The sequence below is a fragment of the Athene noctua genome, chromosome 1 (assembly GCF_965140245.1).
Source record: "Athene noctua chromosome 1, bAthNoc1.hap1.1, whole genome shotgun sequence".
In the NCBI taxonomy this organism is placed as follows: domain Eukaryota; kingdom Metazoa; phylum Chordata; class Aves; order Strigiformes; family Strigidae; genus Athene; species Athene noctua.
Window position 1 is genome coordinate 95,445,780 of NC_134037.1, and position 18,178 is coordinate 95,463,957.

At 33.3% G+C, this 18,178-nt stretch overlaps 1 protein-coding gene across 1 annotated transcript in view; it reads left to right on the plus strand.

Annotated features, from left to right (window-relative positions):
* The window catches only part of DNAH8 (dynein axonemal heavy chain 8), a 151,391-nt gene that overhangs the window by 89,715 nt on the left and 43,498 nt on the right, over positions 1-18,178 (plus strand). The window contains exons 55-66 of the mRNA XM_074925831.1: positions 2,157-2,279; positions 3,997-4,210; positions 4,723-4,832; positions 5,378-5,541; positions 8,356-8,548; positions 8,983-9,105; positions 10,763-10,893; positions 11,228-11,381; positions 11,835-11,999; positions 12,572-12,798; positions 13,183-13,301; positions 17,020-17,123. Of these exons, the coding sequence (XP_074781932.1) occupies positions 2,157-2,279; positions 3,997-4,210; positions 4,723-4,832; positions 5,378-5,541; positions 8,356-8,548; positions 8,983-9,105; positions 10,763-10,893; positions 11,228-11,381; positions 11,835-11,999; positions 12,572-12,798; positions 13,183-13,301; positions 17,020-17,123 (1,827 nt within the window). The remainder of the gene's footprint in view (positions 1-2,156; positions 2,280-3,996; positions 4,211-4,722; positions 4,833-5,377; positions 5,542-8,355; positions 8,549-8,982; positions 9,106-10,762; positions 10,894-11,227; positions 11,382-11,834; positions 12,000-12,571; positions 12,799-13,182; positions 13,302-17,019; positions 17,124-18,178) is intronic.

The following is an 18,178-nucleotide window of genomic DNA, read 5'->3' on the forward strand; positions in this document are numbered from 1 at the left end:
TGATGATGATGATTTAGAAATAAAGTCTAAAGGATCTTTTTCCTCGAAGTCACTTAAACACCTCAAAAAATTCCATAAAAAATCATTTTTGCAGATCGGAATAAAGTACATGTCACTCAGATAGGGATACATATATTCGGACTTGCTGCATGCTTTTTTCATTAGGGAATTCTAAGGATCCATTTTTTGCTGAAGATCTTTCCTTTTCATTTTAGATTAATGAAAATTTTTGGTTATACTTCTTCATTTTTTTCCTGATTCTTTAGTTTATAAATATAATTTTAATTTTTGTTAAATGATAAAATGATGAAAAATAATGGCTTAAACATCTATTTTTTTTTTAAATTCCAGACTCAAAGAATGTCTGCTTAACTTTTATGTTGTGCATAAGATCTCTGGCCACAGTTTATATCAAACTGAGACAGAATCATGTCAGGCATCCTTTCATGCATGCAAGATTAATTGAACAGTTAGTATCTCTGTCTCAGTGTCCTTTGTTTAGCATATTATGGGTCCCTAGAACATTATTGTCTCGCAAACAAAACCCAGACTTCCTCATCTCTGGTACAGACAATCTGTGAAAGGAACTTACAGTGTCTTGTCTCTGCTGCAATCCTGTAGTACCTTAGAAGATATGCTCTTTCTTCTCAGCTAGCTAGCTGAATACATAGCTCACTCTGCTGATATCCAAGGAGAGATGTAGCAGAAAAACAGTTGAACTGCTTTTAAACACTTGAAAGAGCGACACTCAAAGTTTAAATTTTGAGTCGTCATTCTGAGAAGATTTGAAAGATTGGGTGATTTTGAATGTGTTAGATGTGCTACAAAGTTCTTGATTTCATATGTAATATGTTCTTTCTCTTAGTAATTTCTCTTTTTCACCTTAATTGAATATCTCTAAAGTGACACATTAATGCTAATAATGTTCTTTATGTGTTTATCTTATAACATTCAGCTAATTATTTTCTTCTGTGAAAAAATGGGACAACTTTGGACAAAACTTTTATCTGTTTTCTGTTTCAAAAATTCTATTAATATGTCTATCTTTATGACAGCACATGACATTTATGCTTGTAAAACTAAAAAAATTATTTGTCCAAGGACAACATCTGCTACCATCTTGTTCTGCCATTTTTTATGTTCTGGGTACCTTTAGAAAGACTGTAGAGCTGTAGAACTTTGAAGATACATTACATATCAGTGTCTTATTTGTCTATTGCATTCTGCTTCTTATTTAGTAATGCACTCAGTCTTAAAAGATTATTGCCACCAAAATGTAAAAATACTGCATTATTTAGCTTATAAAACATCTTGGAAATCATTGTAAAAGTAATCTATGTTGCCTCTATATGGTCTGCAGTTGTATTGCAAATATAAAACAACTGAACTTAGCTAGGGGAAATCCAAAGCAGTCATCATTTTCAGACAACAAGTGACAGACTCTCTGAAAACAGACTCCATTCATCAGCAGAGCTACCCTTTGGAAGGGAGGTTCTTAAATGGCTTTCTAAGTCCAGTATTTATTACAATTATACTGTATATAATGAAAATACTATTTCTGCTTGCCAGTATTCTACCTTGCTCATAATTAATATACTTTTGTTTAATCCTTAATTTTTCAAATTATGTGTGCTATCTTCCCACTATCTCTTACTGATTTAAGAAGCAAGAATGCAACAGAATTCACTACTTGTGATCTTTTGATCTATCCATTTTCTTTTCTCTTAGCAGTTTCTCTTGCACCAGTCTTGATGTGTTTGAAGACTGGAATACAGTTCACAAGAAGTTGTAATATTTCATGCAGACATAATTCATCATACTAAAATTAATGTTATTTTAGTTTGGTGACTTCATGGTAATAATTGGCATCAATGCTGATAATGAAAGAATAATTTCCAAGTTTGAACATTTTAAAAACTTCTCTGATAGCCAGAGGTGAGTTGCAGGACATAGTCTTAAGGACAGGGAATTGCATGGAGTGTGATGAAGAGAATAATAAGGTTCCTTAATGATGAATCAAAGATGAAACTACTAACAAAAAGAGGAAATTGCTGGATAAGTGCTGTAGCAGAAAGCAATAAGTAACATATTTTTTAACAATACCTTTTAGATACTGTTGCTTCAGATGTAAAACAAGAACTTTCTTTAATTTTTAGAGGTCGATAGAGAGTTATGTGGACAAACGCATTGGAAGTACTTATGGACCTCCTGGAGGCAAGAAAATGACTGTTTTTATTGATGATATCAATATGCCATTTGTCAATGAATGGGGAGATCAGGTAAACTTTTTTTACAAGCACAATTTATTCTCAAATTGTGGTTTGTTTGTTGTTTTTTTTTAATATACAAAGGAATCAGTGGACTTCCTCAATGTTTTAATTAACTATTAATAATTGGAAATGCTAATTATGGTATACCAATGAAGAAAAAAAAGGGAACACTTTACATTATCTTCACTGTATTATATTTATGTAACACTAAGTAAAATAAAAAGCATCACTGTACTAAAGTACTGTATTATTAATTTCAAGATTGCCATTAACTGAGAGCACCAGTAAACAAACTTTCTGCAAAATGAAAGCGTGATATTTTGGAAAAAGTAATAAAGGATGTGTCTAAATTCAAGGGCAACACATTGGTTTGCAAACTGAATTAAAGATTTTTAGTGTTTGATGAGCCCATCTACAATTCGGGTGTGTAACATTCATATGCCTCTAAAGACCCAAAATCAGGCAAAAGTGTCTCACGGATCCTCTCCATAGTACGTCTGGAGTATTTATAGCACAGGATGCTAGGTCTTCTGGAATGTCTATTCTAATATAAAGACCAAGACCATGCCTTTTTTTAAATTGATCAGAGTAAATAACAAATGAGAAATAATGGGGCCTCTGTGCGCTTTTGCGCACACTGTGCTCAGGCTCTCTGGCTTCTATCAGGCTAAAGTTTAGGTTAAGGCTACTCATAGCATTGAGCTGGTTTGGTAACAGTGTGGATAGTAGGTTGGGTCGGGAGTCTGGGCTTGGGCATGTATTTAAGCAACGATATGGATATAAGTGAGTCTGTGTAGACTGAATAGTTCCTCCTCTTCACTTTCGAAAGCTGTTTTGTCAAAATGGAAGCCAAGCATATGTTTTTAGTGTCTCTGAAGTACAACCTGGCCTTCTACCTAAATGGCAATATGTATCAGTTCTTTGGTTTACATCATTTGCTCTCACTTGAGAGAATTTAAAATTTTTTTTTTAATTGAACCTAACATCAAATAACCCATAGGACTGAGTTTCTTGACCACAGTCTAGAACATAGATGGTTGTGTTTGAGGAAAACCCCTCACAGGCCCAGGCAGCGTTCGGTAACAGGAAGGATCTCCATTATGGAGGGACCTCCACTAGGTCTTCCATTATGGCCCCAAGACACTGCTGAAATATTTTTAATGGGATGATGTTTTGTGATCAGTGCTTGGGGTATGGGAGCACATAAATCTTGCTGAATATCGTTGGAGCAGTTGCTATGGGGCCAAATTGGCGCCTCCCGATCCATACAGGTTCTGCAGAGTAGAATGTGGAGTGAATGACCTTTTCAGAATAAACAGCTTCCTGTTTCAAAAAAAGAATTAGTTGTTTTGATTCAAAGAAAGCCCAAGGGAGAACTGAAAAGCATAGTTTGAACATCTGGAGCTGAATGTCCAGCAGCAAAATATGGAACAAACCAAAATTTTTCCAGTTCATTGCCTTAACTGGTTTAGTTAAAAAATACAAACACATTTTGTTGATATTATATGGTAGTACAGATCTGAAAGAATTTCCCTGCTGTTTAAAATCATGTAAACCAAGATCTCCATATGACCAAGGAAGATAATTTAATCTGAGTTTAGATTAGAGCGAATAATTCTCTCTAGGGATTGGTGGTAGAGTTACAAGAAGAAATTAAATTATCAGGGTATATTTTCTTTTTTTCTTGTTTGAACTTCTAATTTGTACAAGTTACATAAACTTACAGATAACAAATGAAATCGTTCGTCAGATGATGGAAATGAAAGGAATGTACAGCTTGGATAAACCTGGAGACTTCACTACAATTGTAGATATACAATTAATAGCAGCAATGATACATCCTGGAGGAGGCCGTAATGATATTCCCCAGCGTTTAAAAAGACAGTTCTGTGTATTCAATTGTACATTGCCATCCAATGCATCCATCGACAAAATTTTTGGTACTTCTTTCTCTTGTTTTTGTATCCTTTTTATTTTTTCATAATTGACTTAAAATGTATAAAAGTATGTTCTCTTTCTCACTTTCGTCATGCAAATTCATACTACTTCCAGCAAAACAGCTGAAGCTGTATTACAACAAAAATAGTGCTGTGGAAGATAAATTAACCCATTTGAATGTTTGTCTTTCTAATTTTGGACAAGCAAATAATTAATAAGAAAATAATGGCACTTCCTGGAACAATATGAGCACTGCTATTACTACGTAGGTTACCATTCCACCTCTGCACTATCTGAAATGCCCTCTGTTGCTGAAGTTAACCTTGTCAGTATAGTATAATGTTAAATGGCTGCACTTTGTGCCAGTTGTTTCTACACTGGTTCAGAAAAGCCATGGACAAGAGAGAAAAAATTCTTTCATCTGTAAGTTAAAGGCAAATTAATGTTTTAAATAAGTACTTATATGTCTTGTCCACAACCTACCTTATTATAGCCTACAATTTTATCTTTTCAGGTATTATTGGCTGTGGATACTTTCATTCTTGTAGAAAATTCAACCCTGAAGTTTGTGATATGGTGAAAAAATTGGTCCCAACAGGCAGAATATTGTGGCAGTGGACAAAGGTATAAATTACAGGGCAAGTTTTATCACAATCAGTCTGAACAGAGTGCCTATTAGTGTAATTTAGGCACATATTCCTTAAGAACATATCTATTAACAAGAAAATAACAGAAGAAAGATGGGCTAAAAAAGTTTTGGAGATACAATCTGGTAACTATCAAATTTCAGTATACAAGAAATACAGGATTAATGGAAATATCAGTCCATTAATTCCTATAGTTTTATTCATGTTACTCAAAGCTTTAATCACTAGAGCTAAGGAACAGGGAGTGAAATTCTTTATAAATTGTAGTTTTTGATTTATAGAATGAAGTGCATTGTATGAAATAATTATTATAAGAGCTGGGGTTTTACATTTAGTAATCCTTCTCCCAAAGAAATGAGATTTTTTTTGATTATTTCTTAGAGTTTGTCCACAGTATTTTGTGTGAAAATGAGTAGTTTTGTTATTTTTATATTTTATGTGTGTTAATTATACATTTATAATTTATATTATTCTTATTTCCTTCTAATTGTTACTGATTTTGAAAAAAATACTTTTCTTTAGACAAAAATGCTGCCTACTCCATCTAAATTCCACTATATCTTCAACCTTCGAGACCTTTCTAGAATTTGGCAAGGAATGTTAACTATAAAGGCAGCAGAATGTACCAGCAGCACTGTCCTTCTAAGGCTTTTTAAACATGAATGTACCAGAGTAATTGCTGACAGGTATAATAACTCCAGCATTTTATATTTAGTAGGTTTAGCCATTTACTTCATTTATGCTCATACATGTGTAAGACTTCTTACTGGGATAAACCTTATTAGGCCAATATGAAAAAAAATTGTCTTATTTTACATGCAGTCTGCATTGGGGTATTATCCCAACAAATGTCATGCTATGTACTGATAGATTAGCCCAATAATGGGATGGGCACCTTCAAAATATATGTTTATTCTATGTTCTACATTTTTTTGCACTTATCTTTGGCTACACTGAGCCAGTTCCTCTGTAAAAAAAAAAAAAAAAACAACAACATTGTACAGTGTCCTAAATTAATACAGAGAATAATTAAAAATTGCTTTGATCTCCTCACAGGAAAGTGTTGTATGCCTATGATTAAAAAATTACCCATCTCCTCTAAATCTCCTTTAAAATAGTCATAAAACTGTCTACAGTTATGAGCTCTGTCATAAGGTCCAGTAATATTTTTGTGTTTACAGTCTTTAAAATTCTTGTGAAATTCTAGATGTAGTACTGTAGCTGTAATTAAAAAAACAACATATACACACCACTATTGTGGATTTTCGCAAACATAATTATTTCTTATTCTGATTCCTGAGGAAGGGCTTTCATAATTTTTTATAAAATTAATGCTTTATAATTAAAGCATTAAAGTTAAATGTTGACTCTTAAAAATATGTATGTGTATTTTATTACACTGCATTTACTTTATAAAGCTATCATAAAGTGAAAGGAATGAAAAATGTTTTGCCATGGACACAAGAAGGCATATAATATTACTTTTGCTTTTAATTAGACCTAAAGGCCTTGAAATGGCAAGTGCTATGACCAGAATTTTTTCAATATTCAACATAGTTGCAGAAGTCTAAAATGGAATTTATCTATTTTAAGATACTAACTACATAAGTGCAGTCTGGTGCCGATGATTTGGCATGGTAGAATGCAAGATGTATACGTAACGATTGCATTGTATTCAAGTACAGTCAGGCTTAATCGCTCTTCTAGTAACCTGGTCAACATAATATAAAAAGCAAAGCTATAAAAGATTCATAAGGAGTTTCATCTCCCTTTCCAAAAGATAAGGAACAAAGTGAAATCCTCCTAAGTATACATTGGTATGTGGACTTTAGCAAGTGCTTAGTTGAAACAGAAACAAAGCAAGGTATGTAGAATTTGGAGATGAATTACACATTTCCAAAACTGGTGGAAACAACTGCCTCCTGTTTCAGGTAAATGTTCAAAGCAGTTAAAACAAAACATATGCAATTGTCAAACACTTTTGTTTACCATGTCTATCTGTATCTTCTAGAATCACTCATTTTCTTCCATGAGAGCTCTGAAACAGCTGGCAGATGCCTTCTCATTTTCCCAGGAAGATGCATTAACGAACTTGAGTTAATAGCCAAGGAAGTAAAGATTGCTATTATGACCATTTTCACTATCCCAGAGGAACTCTAATTTGAAAATCCTGCTCACTTTCCCCTCTCTCCTTAGATAAATATGATGAGTTCAGAAAATACTTGCAGGAAATCTAAAAGGAAATCTTATCCATCAGTTGTCAAGAATATAAAAATGAAAGCCAGAATTTTCTGCTGACTTTAACAATTACTTCTCTATAATCTGAGAAATCCTACCGAGTGTAATTCCACTACAAAGTTGAACAGCACTGATATTTCTAAATGCCTGAACTACCATATATTATACAAATTTACCGATTACTTTAAAGTGATGTATATGCATTTATATGTGCAATAGAGTGCTGTTGTTATAAAAAGGAGAAAAACCTTTGATTTGAATTTGAAGTTAGGATCATACCCACTGATGCAAAAATATCATACAACTTTGAGTGTATTATTTTCTTCTTTAAATTTAGGAGCAATATCACTGACATTTACTGAAATGTTCTCATAATTTTTAATTTGTTATGGGGAATCTAAAAATACATGGAAGATATGTATTTGTACGAATACGTTATATATTAGAGAGAGAGAGAATGTAGCATTGCAGTCTCTTCCATGCTGCTTTTATATTCCATAGTGGTTAGCATTATAATGTCATCACTAAGAACCTCTAACAATAAAGAAGTATATAATGTATATCTAGGCTGTTTCCATACCAGAGTTCTTCAGTTGGCATTCCCTTTTTCTGCGGTCGAGGTGGTTCTTGCCTTTTATGTTTATGAGTTACTACTATCATTCTTGATTGCTTTTCAGATAATTATAGCCACAGATAATCAGAGCAGTTAAAGATCATGATCTGTATTAAAACCATCTTAAACCTGTCAAGGGAAGCAGATAGAGTTGTTTAAACAATAAAATGTAGTCACTAGTATTTGTGTTTGCAGACTGCTTTAATTCAATCTACATTACTCCTCCCGCCCTGTATATCCCCCTCTGTTAATTATGGATTTCAGTGTAGACGGGATTGAGAATTAAAGCAGGTTGTAGTGACATATACTGGCTTCCTGTCACTATTCCTTATCTCATTGCAGTTTCATAAGCAGTACTATTATATAATAACATAAATTATGCTATTCTGCTGCAGGTTGAAAGATGATAAGGGTCACTTAGCAATGGTTATTTGGGAAATCATTCAACCTTTTTAATCTGAGAAGTTAAATGGTCTGTCATTGCCTAGTTCTATGCGGAACTTGGAAAGTCAAGTTGGTTTTGTGTTTTACGTGATTGACTATTATGCTTTAGAGTATGGAAGCATTTAATTTCTGTGAACATTGCCTAATCCATTTATTTTAATTTTTTTTTTTTTTTTTACAAATTGTACTAATCCGTGATTTTTAGATTTATTACTCCTGAAGATACAGCCTGGTTTGATAAAACTATTACTAAAGCTATTGAGAAACATGTGGATACAGATTTAACAGAAGGTCTCCAAGCTGAACCATATTTTGTAGACTTTTTACGGGAGATGCCTGAACCAACTGGTGATGAACCAGAAGATTTTGTGTTTGAAGCACCAAAAATTTATGAGGAGGTATTTTATTTTACACCTAAAATACTAGGCACTGTATTTTTCCTTTAATTATTAAGTATGGTTATATTGCTGAACTCATATCATACAGAAGTTTTGTTGAATACCTACCACATTTTTGTGAAGATATATCTAGATTTCTCTGGTTAGTACACAATAAATAATTTTAGTGTTGTTAAGTTAATAATGTCATATAAATGTGGTTTCTTTGTTCCTATTTTACTTGCTCCTTTTTTTCCCCACTATTAGCAGAAAGTTTCTGCTTAAACACTGCAATCACTGTAGTGAATTAACAAAAGAATCTCATTACACGTGGCCAATATATGAACTCAAGTTTGTGTTAAAATGTCAGCACAGTTTTAAATTCTGAAGGGCCATGCTAGTATTGTTTCTGATGGGTTGGTGTTGGGTTGTTTGTTTGTTTGGTTTTTTTTCAGATTCCAAGCTTTGAATTTCTTTGTGAAAAATTGCAAATGTATCAGACACAATACAATGAACGTATTAGAGGATCATTTCTTGATCTGGTGTTTTTTAAGGATGCAATGACACATCTTATTAAGGTTTGGGATTTGTTACTTATTTATTAGTTTCACTATTGCAACAGTGTTCCTGATTTGGGCAAGCTATGCTTAGAGGGCATATTCTGAAAAGCTACACTTACCCCCAAACTTGCTTGCCATCTTTGCCTAGTCATTTTCATGAACTAGGAAAGAGCTACAGTCATTTTACCTGTTTGCAAGTTTTGTAATAAACACCTTATTTTATACATTGTTTAAGCTTCTGTGTATTCAGATGTATGAAGATTTACCTCAATATGAAAGGTGAGGTCATAAAGAGGCACATTTATATTTTGTATATAGAATGATTTTTAATGACAAGGAATTCACAGGACACTTCAAAGGTATCTGTACCTGACAAGTGACCAAAACAACATGAGGTAGAAGCTGATTAGATGAGAGACATGGAAAAAAATATAAATCAAGACTGCAGTAGAATCAGTGTATAGGGTAAAGTCTCAGTTTACAACCAGCTGAACCCCTATTCAGAAAGGAAGATATAAGGAGAGAATTTATCTGAAGTCAGAATCCGATTCATGGGGGAAGAGAAAGGCTAAACACAAGATTTGTTTGAAGCCGTGCCTCAGGTATAAGAAGTTGTGTTAATCAGCTCAGGATGCTCTGTTTACTGAAAGACACAGTGAAACCAAAACAGGAGATGGTTGGTTCTTCTGTAGTTGGTCTCAAGTGAAGTAAATTATTTTGTTTGATTTGTGTTTAAACAGAAGATAATAATTTTATTTTAAAATACAGTTCATGTGTTCCTAGCTGAATTTCCAAATACTTTGAAAGCCTCTGAAACTCCATGTCCATTGTCAAATTTTGACCAGTAATATCTGGGATATCTAGTTAGGTAGTAGACCCCTAGTAGTAGAAAAGACCCCTGCTGTCATTATGGTGACAGTAAATTTAGTCACCCTTATAACTATATTAAAATAGAAGTGTAAGTGTGAAATTAATCTGGATAGTCTCAGGGGTAACTGTCCATAAAACCAAAAATTTCTTTGAAGGAAAAAATAGAATTCAAAGCCTTGATGTAAATACATAATTTCCACAAGAGCCAAAGCAAACTGTAGCATCTTAAAAGTAATAATGCACTAACATATAATAAAACCAAGGAAGATGTGATGTATATACAGGAGCTTTGTAAAAAAGCAATAACATAGTAAATTTGCAATCCAGCTTTTGTATCTGGGAGCATTGTTAAGAGAACTGTCTCAAAGGAAATGTGGAAGGTAGATAAAACAGAAGATAACTAAATGATATTTTAAATGTGTCCAAGTCTTTCAGACTCTTAAAATTAGGAATGTAGTATGTTTCTTATTCTAGCGAATGTTTATGTAAGTATTTTTAAGCACATTCAGGATAATACTGTCAACATAAAATAGAGCTCAAAATGTCTCCCTTTATATATTTAATTCCTATATGTAACTGGTTATAACCATCTTCTTACATGCAACTTTTTCATTAGCTGCACAAAATTCCTAAAGAACATACAAGTGTTCTTTTGAGAGGAAAAATGTTCTGCAAGTATCCTTTTAATAATCTTTACCTTGTACTCCAGTAAAAAAGTGGGGAGTATAACAGATTTCAAGTTTTGCTACCTAATGTTTTAAGTTAAATTTATTAATGTGCTTTTCTTTCATTTTTTCCAATATAGATTTCCCGGATAATTCGGACAGAATATGGAAATGCTTTACTTGTTGGAGTTGGTGGTTCTGGAAAACAAAGTCTTTCAAGGTTGGCCTCATTTATTGCTGGCTATAAAATATTTCAGATCACTTTAACTAGGTAAGAAATTAAAGAAATATCTAAATCCAAGTTACGCTATTGCTTTTCATTTACATAGTCATAACCTTATATTTTTAAAAGCCTTTTTTATTTATTTAATTTTGTCACCATTTAAAAATGTGGAAAAAAATAAATTCTTATCTTGTTTGTATATAAGATTGAATTGTTTGATCTGAAAAAGCTGGACCATGTGTTAGCTATCCTTGAGCCAAAATATGTATTTTTACAAAGGATGTTTGCACTATGCACTATCATTTATAAAACACTTTAATCTGAAAATAGTGGTATTCTGAGTTGTTTTGAAGTAACAGGTAATGTTTCTTATTCTTCCTAGATCCTATAATGTAACCAATCTGTCAGATGATTTAAAATTGTTGTATAGAACAGCTGGATCAGAAGGGCAAGGCATCACTTTTATTTTCACTGATAATGAAATAAAGGAGGAGTCATTTTTGGAATATATAAATACTCTGCTGTCTTCAGGGGAGGTAAGACTTTTAACATGACGTGCCATATGCTTTAGAAGCAGGCAAATGCAGAATTTGTACTCCCTAGTTTGTTTATTTTGGTAATAAATTGTAGAATCAATAATGATTAACTTTAAAATATGGCAACTTTTAAAATAAGGAGTGCTCTTGGTATGGAGTTGCTTTATCTCTATTTCAGTGTAAGTCAGGAAAAGATAAGGAGCTGTGGTGGGTATTTCAGTAGCCTTTATTAAATGAGAACTCACTGGCCAGTCAAGATCTGTACTCTTCCTGAATTAGACTTTCTAATTTTTAATGGAATTACATAAATCAAAATCAGGGACAAATTTGGGGTTTAGTCTATCTAAACTGTATATATTCAGAGAGAGAGAGAGACAGATGTAAACAGCCAAATATTTATAATAATTACATTCGTGGAATTTATTTTCTTATCAATTTTCATTTTATAAAAAGATTTCTAATTTATTTGCTCGTGATGAACTGGATGAAATCACCCAAGCACTAATACCTGTGATGAAAAAAGAGATTCCTCAGTGTTCTCCTACCTTTGATAATCTTTATGAATACTTTTTAACTCGGGCAAAGAAGAACTTGCATGTTGTCCTCTGCTTTTCTCCAGTAAGTTTTTTCTTCATGTCCATCTTTGTTACTTTCAATAGCAAACTATCCTATAAGATGTGACAGGATTATTCAAGCTTTATATTTTTAATGGTGTTTAAAGATGCATAAAAAGATTACTCAAGTCTGGTTGTAATTTCTGAGATAATAAAAGTAATAGTACAGTTGGCAAAACTTAGAAGAAAAATACTTAAAAATTAAATCATTCCTTATGTGTTAATTTTTTTTTTTTCCTTCTGGCATATGCTTTCCTAACACAAATCAATGTGTGAATCTTTGTGAAATTCTTGCTTGTTACTTGAAACCAATAATTTAATGGTAATTAAAATGTTAATTGAAGTTTTAAAATATTAAGAAACATTTGTATCTGTCATGAATTTTTTTCTTCAAATATTTTAAAATATTGAATGCTGGAAATTTAGCAAAATACTTCTATACAGGAAAAAACTGCAGGGTTTTCTATGCAGAAAATTAGCAAGAAAAAAAGTCTATTTAGTTGTTTATATGAATTAAACATTTTGATCGACCTAATTAAGTATCATCTCGTAAATTAACAGTGTTACTCTTTTTAGGTTGGTGAGAAGTTCCGTTCACGTTCTTTGAAATTTCCTGGTCTTATATCAGGGTGCACCATGGATTGGTTCAGTCGATGGCCCAAGGAAGCTCTTGTAGCTGTAGCCAGTTATTTTCTTTCAGAATTTAATATGGTCTGCTCTCCATCAGTTAAAACACAAGTAGTGGAAACCATGGTCCTTTTTCATGATATAGTTTCAGAAAGCTGTGAGAATTATTTCCAAAGGTAATGTTTTATACAAATGCAATAATTAATCCCAGAAGTTGCTACTGTTAATGTTTTTTGAACTTGTGTTATGTGAATGAATAAGTGTCTTTTAAGGCTAATACAAAAATAAATCTGCTATATTAATACATGCAAAGGCCATGAAAAATGATTATTATATTTCAAATTTATTATATTCATTCCAACTATTCAACAATCTTTAACATTGCTTTTGTGAACAAAACCAATGTAATTGGAAATAAGGGTTTGCATTATGGAGAAATTTGATTTTGTCTGAATTAAAGGCTTGATTTACATAATCTTCTGTTTCATTGGAAGTAATCAAATGGCTGCACATATCAAAAATGTGTAGTAAATTGATGTTACCAATATGCTATATTTTAGGTATCGAAGAAGAACTTATGTAACACCTAAATCCTATCTCTCTTTCATCAAAGGCTACAAAGAGGTTTATACTGAAAAGTTAGAGAGTATTAATGAACAAGCTCAACGTATGCAAATTGGTAAGCAGTATAGGGATAAATATATATTTCCAGGTATGGTCTCAAATTATTTATGTTTTTAATGTTAGACTTTTTAATCAGTGATCACTTAAAATCAGTTCTGCTGGGTCCATAGTCCAAAACTGGTAGCATATGAGGACCATTTCCAAGCACTCCAGCTCTCACCAGCTCACAATGATTTTCTTACAAGAATGCCTCAAATAAGCTGCCATCTTAATCATCTCTGCATTATATTAAACTTTAATATTTCCATTTTAACATTTATAATAGAAAGTAGAACCTGAAAAGGGCCAGAGAGTATATTAGATTAGTACTTAACAGGTTCAGAATACTTTTCGAGTTTTCTCCAGTTTGCATCTAGACATGCCTGTGTAAATCTGTGAAGGCAACTGAACAGCTTAGGAAACTTGGTCTTTATGGGAAAAGGTATTGTATATTAATCTAACAGAAAAAAAAATTCTACGTGATAAGATTTTTCAGCCAAATGTAGAAGGATGTAGACAATGATTAATAATGGTACACTTGACATGAATAGAAGAATAGTATCTATAAGTATGTGTATATATTTATTTTATTCATGAACTCTTTGCTGAATTAGAGTGGACTGTAGAGAAGTAAATGATCCTCAATATTTTCACATCATGCAGATTTTTCTGCATAGATCTGTTGCCAGTTCTAGAAATCAGAATTTATCATTAGTCCTGCTTGAGATGGGGATAAAATTTGAGAGCCTTGTAGATTTCTGAGAGGAGGGGGTGTGTGTGTGTATTCTTTCCCCAGTTCTTCTATTTTCAACAACAATTTAAAAGTAGTAACCTAAGTAGCTGTAGCACTGTCAAGAAGTTTGACATGTAGATTTTCCTAGCCTCTTGCATATTATCGCTAATTCCTTACATGGTCTTCAAAAGAAAGTGATCATGACCTGACATGTACATCTTTTAGTGCAGCATCTTTGTATAACTGATGCTCAGAAAATCATATCTGTCAGTTTATGGACCATAATCATGCCAGCTAGAAAATATTCTAAATAGTTTCACTTGCATCGAAAAGATCTATTACAAAATCACAAAAATACTGGTTATCTCTGACTCCAAATTTGCGCAACTGTTTTCTGCAGCCTAAGGAACTTTCTCAAAAAGGGTTTATTTATTACTTATCTATTATCTCACACATTCATCTTGTAATTCTTAGTCTTTCATCACTTAATGTCAAAAAGATTTAGAAAGTTAAAAGTTTAACCTTGAAAATTTTTTCAGTTTGTTGGGAGATTATCCTGATATGGGATTTAAATTTTATGTTATTAAACTCAACTGAGATAATGTCGCTTTTTTCATCTCCTTGTTGAAATGTTTTTGCTGTATATAACAATGTCTGGGACAATTCAAGACGCTTGTAAAGCAGCAAAACTGTAAAAAATACCTTGATCAATACTGATTTCAAGAAAAGTCCCTGGTTTGAGCACACTGAAAGTGTGCTTGTCACCACTGTACTATCTATACAAGCAACATATTTTGAAAGATAGAAGTAACCTCTTTTCTGCTTTGTCACTTTGGGTGAAAAATCTTGAGAGGCAGATGAGGAAAAAAAAGATCCAGTGACAGTTACAATTATTTCTGAATGCTTAACATTTTGGGTCTTCTCTCAGAATCCATCTGGGGTATCCTTGGTAGAGCACCACACGTAGATAATGTCTTTTCATATAAAACTGTGGTTCTACAAGAAGACCTCAGTTTAGCTTTGACAAAGTGGGCATGTCATCTACTTGAGCAACTTGTTGCTAGATCTGCTAATTAAAAGTGACAGAAATTATGTCTTTGAGGTGCTGAATGACATGCCTTAGTATCTTAATATTGATTTTTAGATTTTTTTTTTCTTATTCTTTACTTTTCTGCAGGCATTCATACAAGCTACAAAATACATTGACAAGAGATAAAGATTACTTCAGTTCTCTCTATAGGATCAAAATATATGGTGCCTTTTTAACTTGCTTTAAGATAAGTTATAGCTGATATCAGTAAGGTTCTTACATGGAGTTCTACATATCCGTCTGAAAAATACTTCTGTTTGTAATGCCTAAATCAGGCATTCATATACGACTACAAGCACTAAAAAAAAAAATCTACTGCCATGGTACTATTGCAATGTATCTTGTGATCGGAAGTATGCAGGGGACCTGAAGAAGCTATAAAGGTTTCTTGTTTATAAAAGAAATTCTTCAATTCTTTGTGTTCTGCATATTCCCATTTTTTATCTATCTTTCTTCTCGCTCTAGGATTGTAGCAGGGAAAACTAATGCAGCAAAGGGTATTACTTTCCCTTTCATAACTTCTCTTTCAGAATGTTTTTCTACGTTGAAGTGAAGTAACAACCATTTTGGAAATCACTGTCAGAGGAGTGCATGGTGGGGGTAGAATGTTAATGTCTATGTACCTCTGCCCTTCAGAGTATTTTAGGAAGTGGCGTATGTCTGGGAAAAGTAAACATTCTAAAACATCTTGTCTCCCAGTTAATGGCTTTCAGTGAATATACCTTTGAACTTCATTCTTGAGAGCAGCAAAATAACCTGTCTTTTGACGAGTAATAAAGAGCCTGTAGAATGGCAGTAGAGTGATCATGATGCTGCTGTGTCAGAACAAGAAGTGTTCTAGGAGAGAATGCTTGTCTGTGTGAAATGTGGTACAGAAGAGTGGAGAGGCGTCACACATAAACATCGCATATCAAATGTATAACTGCAAGTGTGCTCTTACTCTAGCCCTTAGTGAGAGAGGGACATAAGGGGATTGCTTCCAGGCAGGCTGTAAGATTTTAAGATTCAATGATGAAGAAGACAGAAGAGGCTTCAGCATGCAATGTGGAGCTCTGGAATAGCCAAAAATCTGTGCTCAAATCTATGAGCAAGAGATGAGAGAAAAAACAAATACATAGAAAAGACTGAATAAGTAATAACTATAGAGGGAGCAAACTCATCTCTTTCTGGGCAACTGTTAGTGTAAGGCAGAACAGCCCCTATGGATGGCTGCTTTAGCACATATAAGAGCTATGATGAGATTGGCCCTAAGCCAGGTAGGCACAGATGCTTATGTGTGCTTTTCTGAACTCTCTGTCATCAGGGACAAGGGAGGGTAAACTCAATGTGCATGAGCTGGATGGACGTTGGAAATGTGCTGTGACCTTTGGGTCCACTTTTGGTGACTTCACTTCTTTCTAGAAAGAACTCCCTATTGGAGGGCAGTTATAGATCCTAATATTTATGTCATTTCCTCATGCAGTGATGCAAATGCAGTATCGGTCTGATTTTCTGATTGTCCTGTGACTATGACACAAAATATCCTTGACATACCCCCCCTTTTTTTTTTTCTTTTTAAGTCTATATAATGAGCATAAGGATATATTTTATTGTAGGCAATATCCCACCTATACACTTTTAGGTACTGTTTACAGCTATAAAAAACTAAAACTAAGTAGTATGGATTTCTTTTTTGAAGACTCAAGCTTGCTTGTAATCATTTTGCATCTTGCAAAATTATTTATATCCATGAAAAGTGAATAGTAGGCACAGTCATGATTTTATGACTGTTTACACCCACTGTTTCTCCTTTACACAAATTTAAATGAGAACACAAGGTACAAGGCATTTGGGATCTAGAGCTAGAGTGTATCATCTAACTAGGAAAAAAAATAGTTTTCGTTTTTCTGAATTTTATCTTTTACTTAATAGGTCTGTCTAAGCTGATGGAGGCCAGTGAATCTGTTGCTAAACTCTCTCAGGAGTTGGCCGTTAAGGAGAAGGAACTGGCTTTGGCATCTGTTAAGGCAGATAATGTAAGTACTTGAATATTAAATAGCAGAAGGTAGTAGATAGCACAGGATATATGGTGTGGTAAAGTGCTAGTGCAGAATTTTCATATCATTTGTACAAGCCAAGAAATGTGCATCATGGTCTAAAATGAGGTTTCATTCCTCTCTCTGGAGCATGTTGATTCAGCATTTGCTTCTGAGGGTGAGGCACATTAAAATGGCAACAGAGGTTGAGTGCCTTCCATGTTCTTCTCCCATTTCTTACCCACTCCTACCTATAAGCATCAGGATTCATTTTTTGTTCTCTTTTTTTTTTGTGTGTGTGTGCTTGATTGATTTTTATTAAACTTGGGGTTATATGTGCACTTATTTGCAAATAAGAAGTTAACAGATGATAACAGAACTTTACTTTTTCAAAAAGTTTATCGCAGTTCAGTTTCATATTTTGTCTTTTACATTAACAAGGTGTTCATTTGTTCATGAGAGTGGTGGTGTGGTAGAAATCTAGTTTCCAGAATGACTCTCTGGAAAGGTATGTTAGGGAATATATTAATACAAGCATTCCATTCCCTGAAAGATACCATAATGCTATGATGGTGCATATTTAATATGCACTGGAGAGCAGAGTTTTGGCCAGTGATGACTAAGGTACTGCCTGCATTCTTCAAGGCCCTGAATTTCATAAGAGAGAAAATCATGACAGAAAGGGATGAAATTGCATTTCTCACATTTCAGGAGTATGACAGATATGCTGGTAGAGTTCACTTTGTTTAATCTTCATATTCGATATACATTTTGAAATAGCTCTCTGGCAATCATTCACATAGCCTCTTAGCTGTCAACTTTTTCAATAAAGTGCTACTTATGAGCCATCAGGAGAAGATGTATGGACAAATAATAAAAGAACAGGCATTTATATAAAGTACATGTAATGTTGTTCATATTATTTTTATATATATATATATATATATATATATTTCCCTTAGCATTGAGCTCTGTAGAAATCGGAATTGGATTTCACAAAAAACCCCTGAGGGATATGGTATTCTATGTCATTTTTTTTTCTCACGGGTATTTGG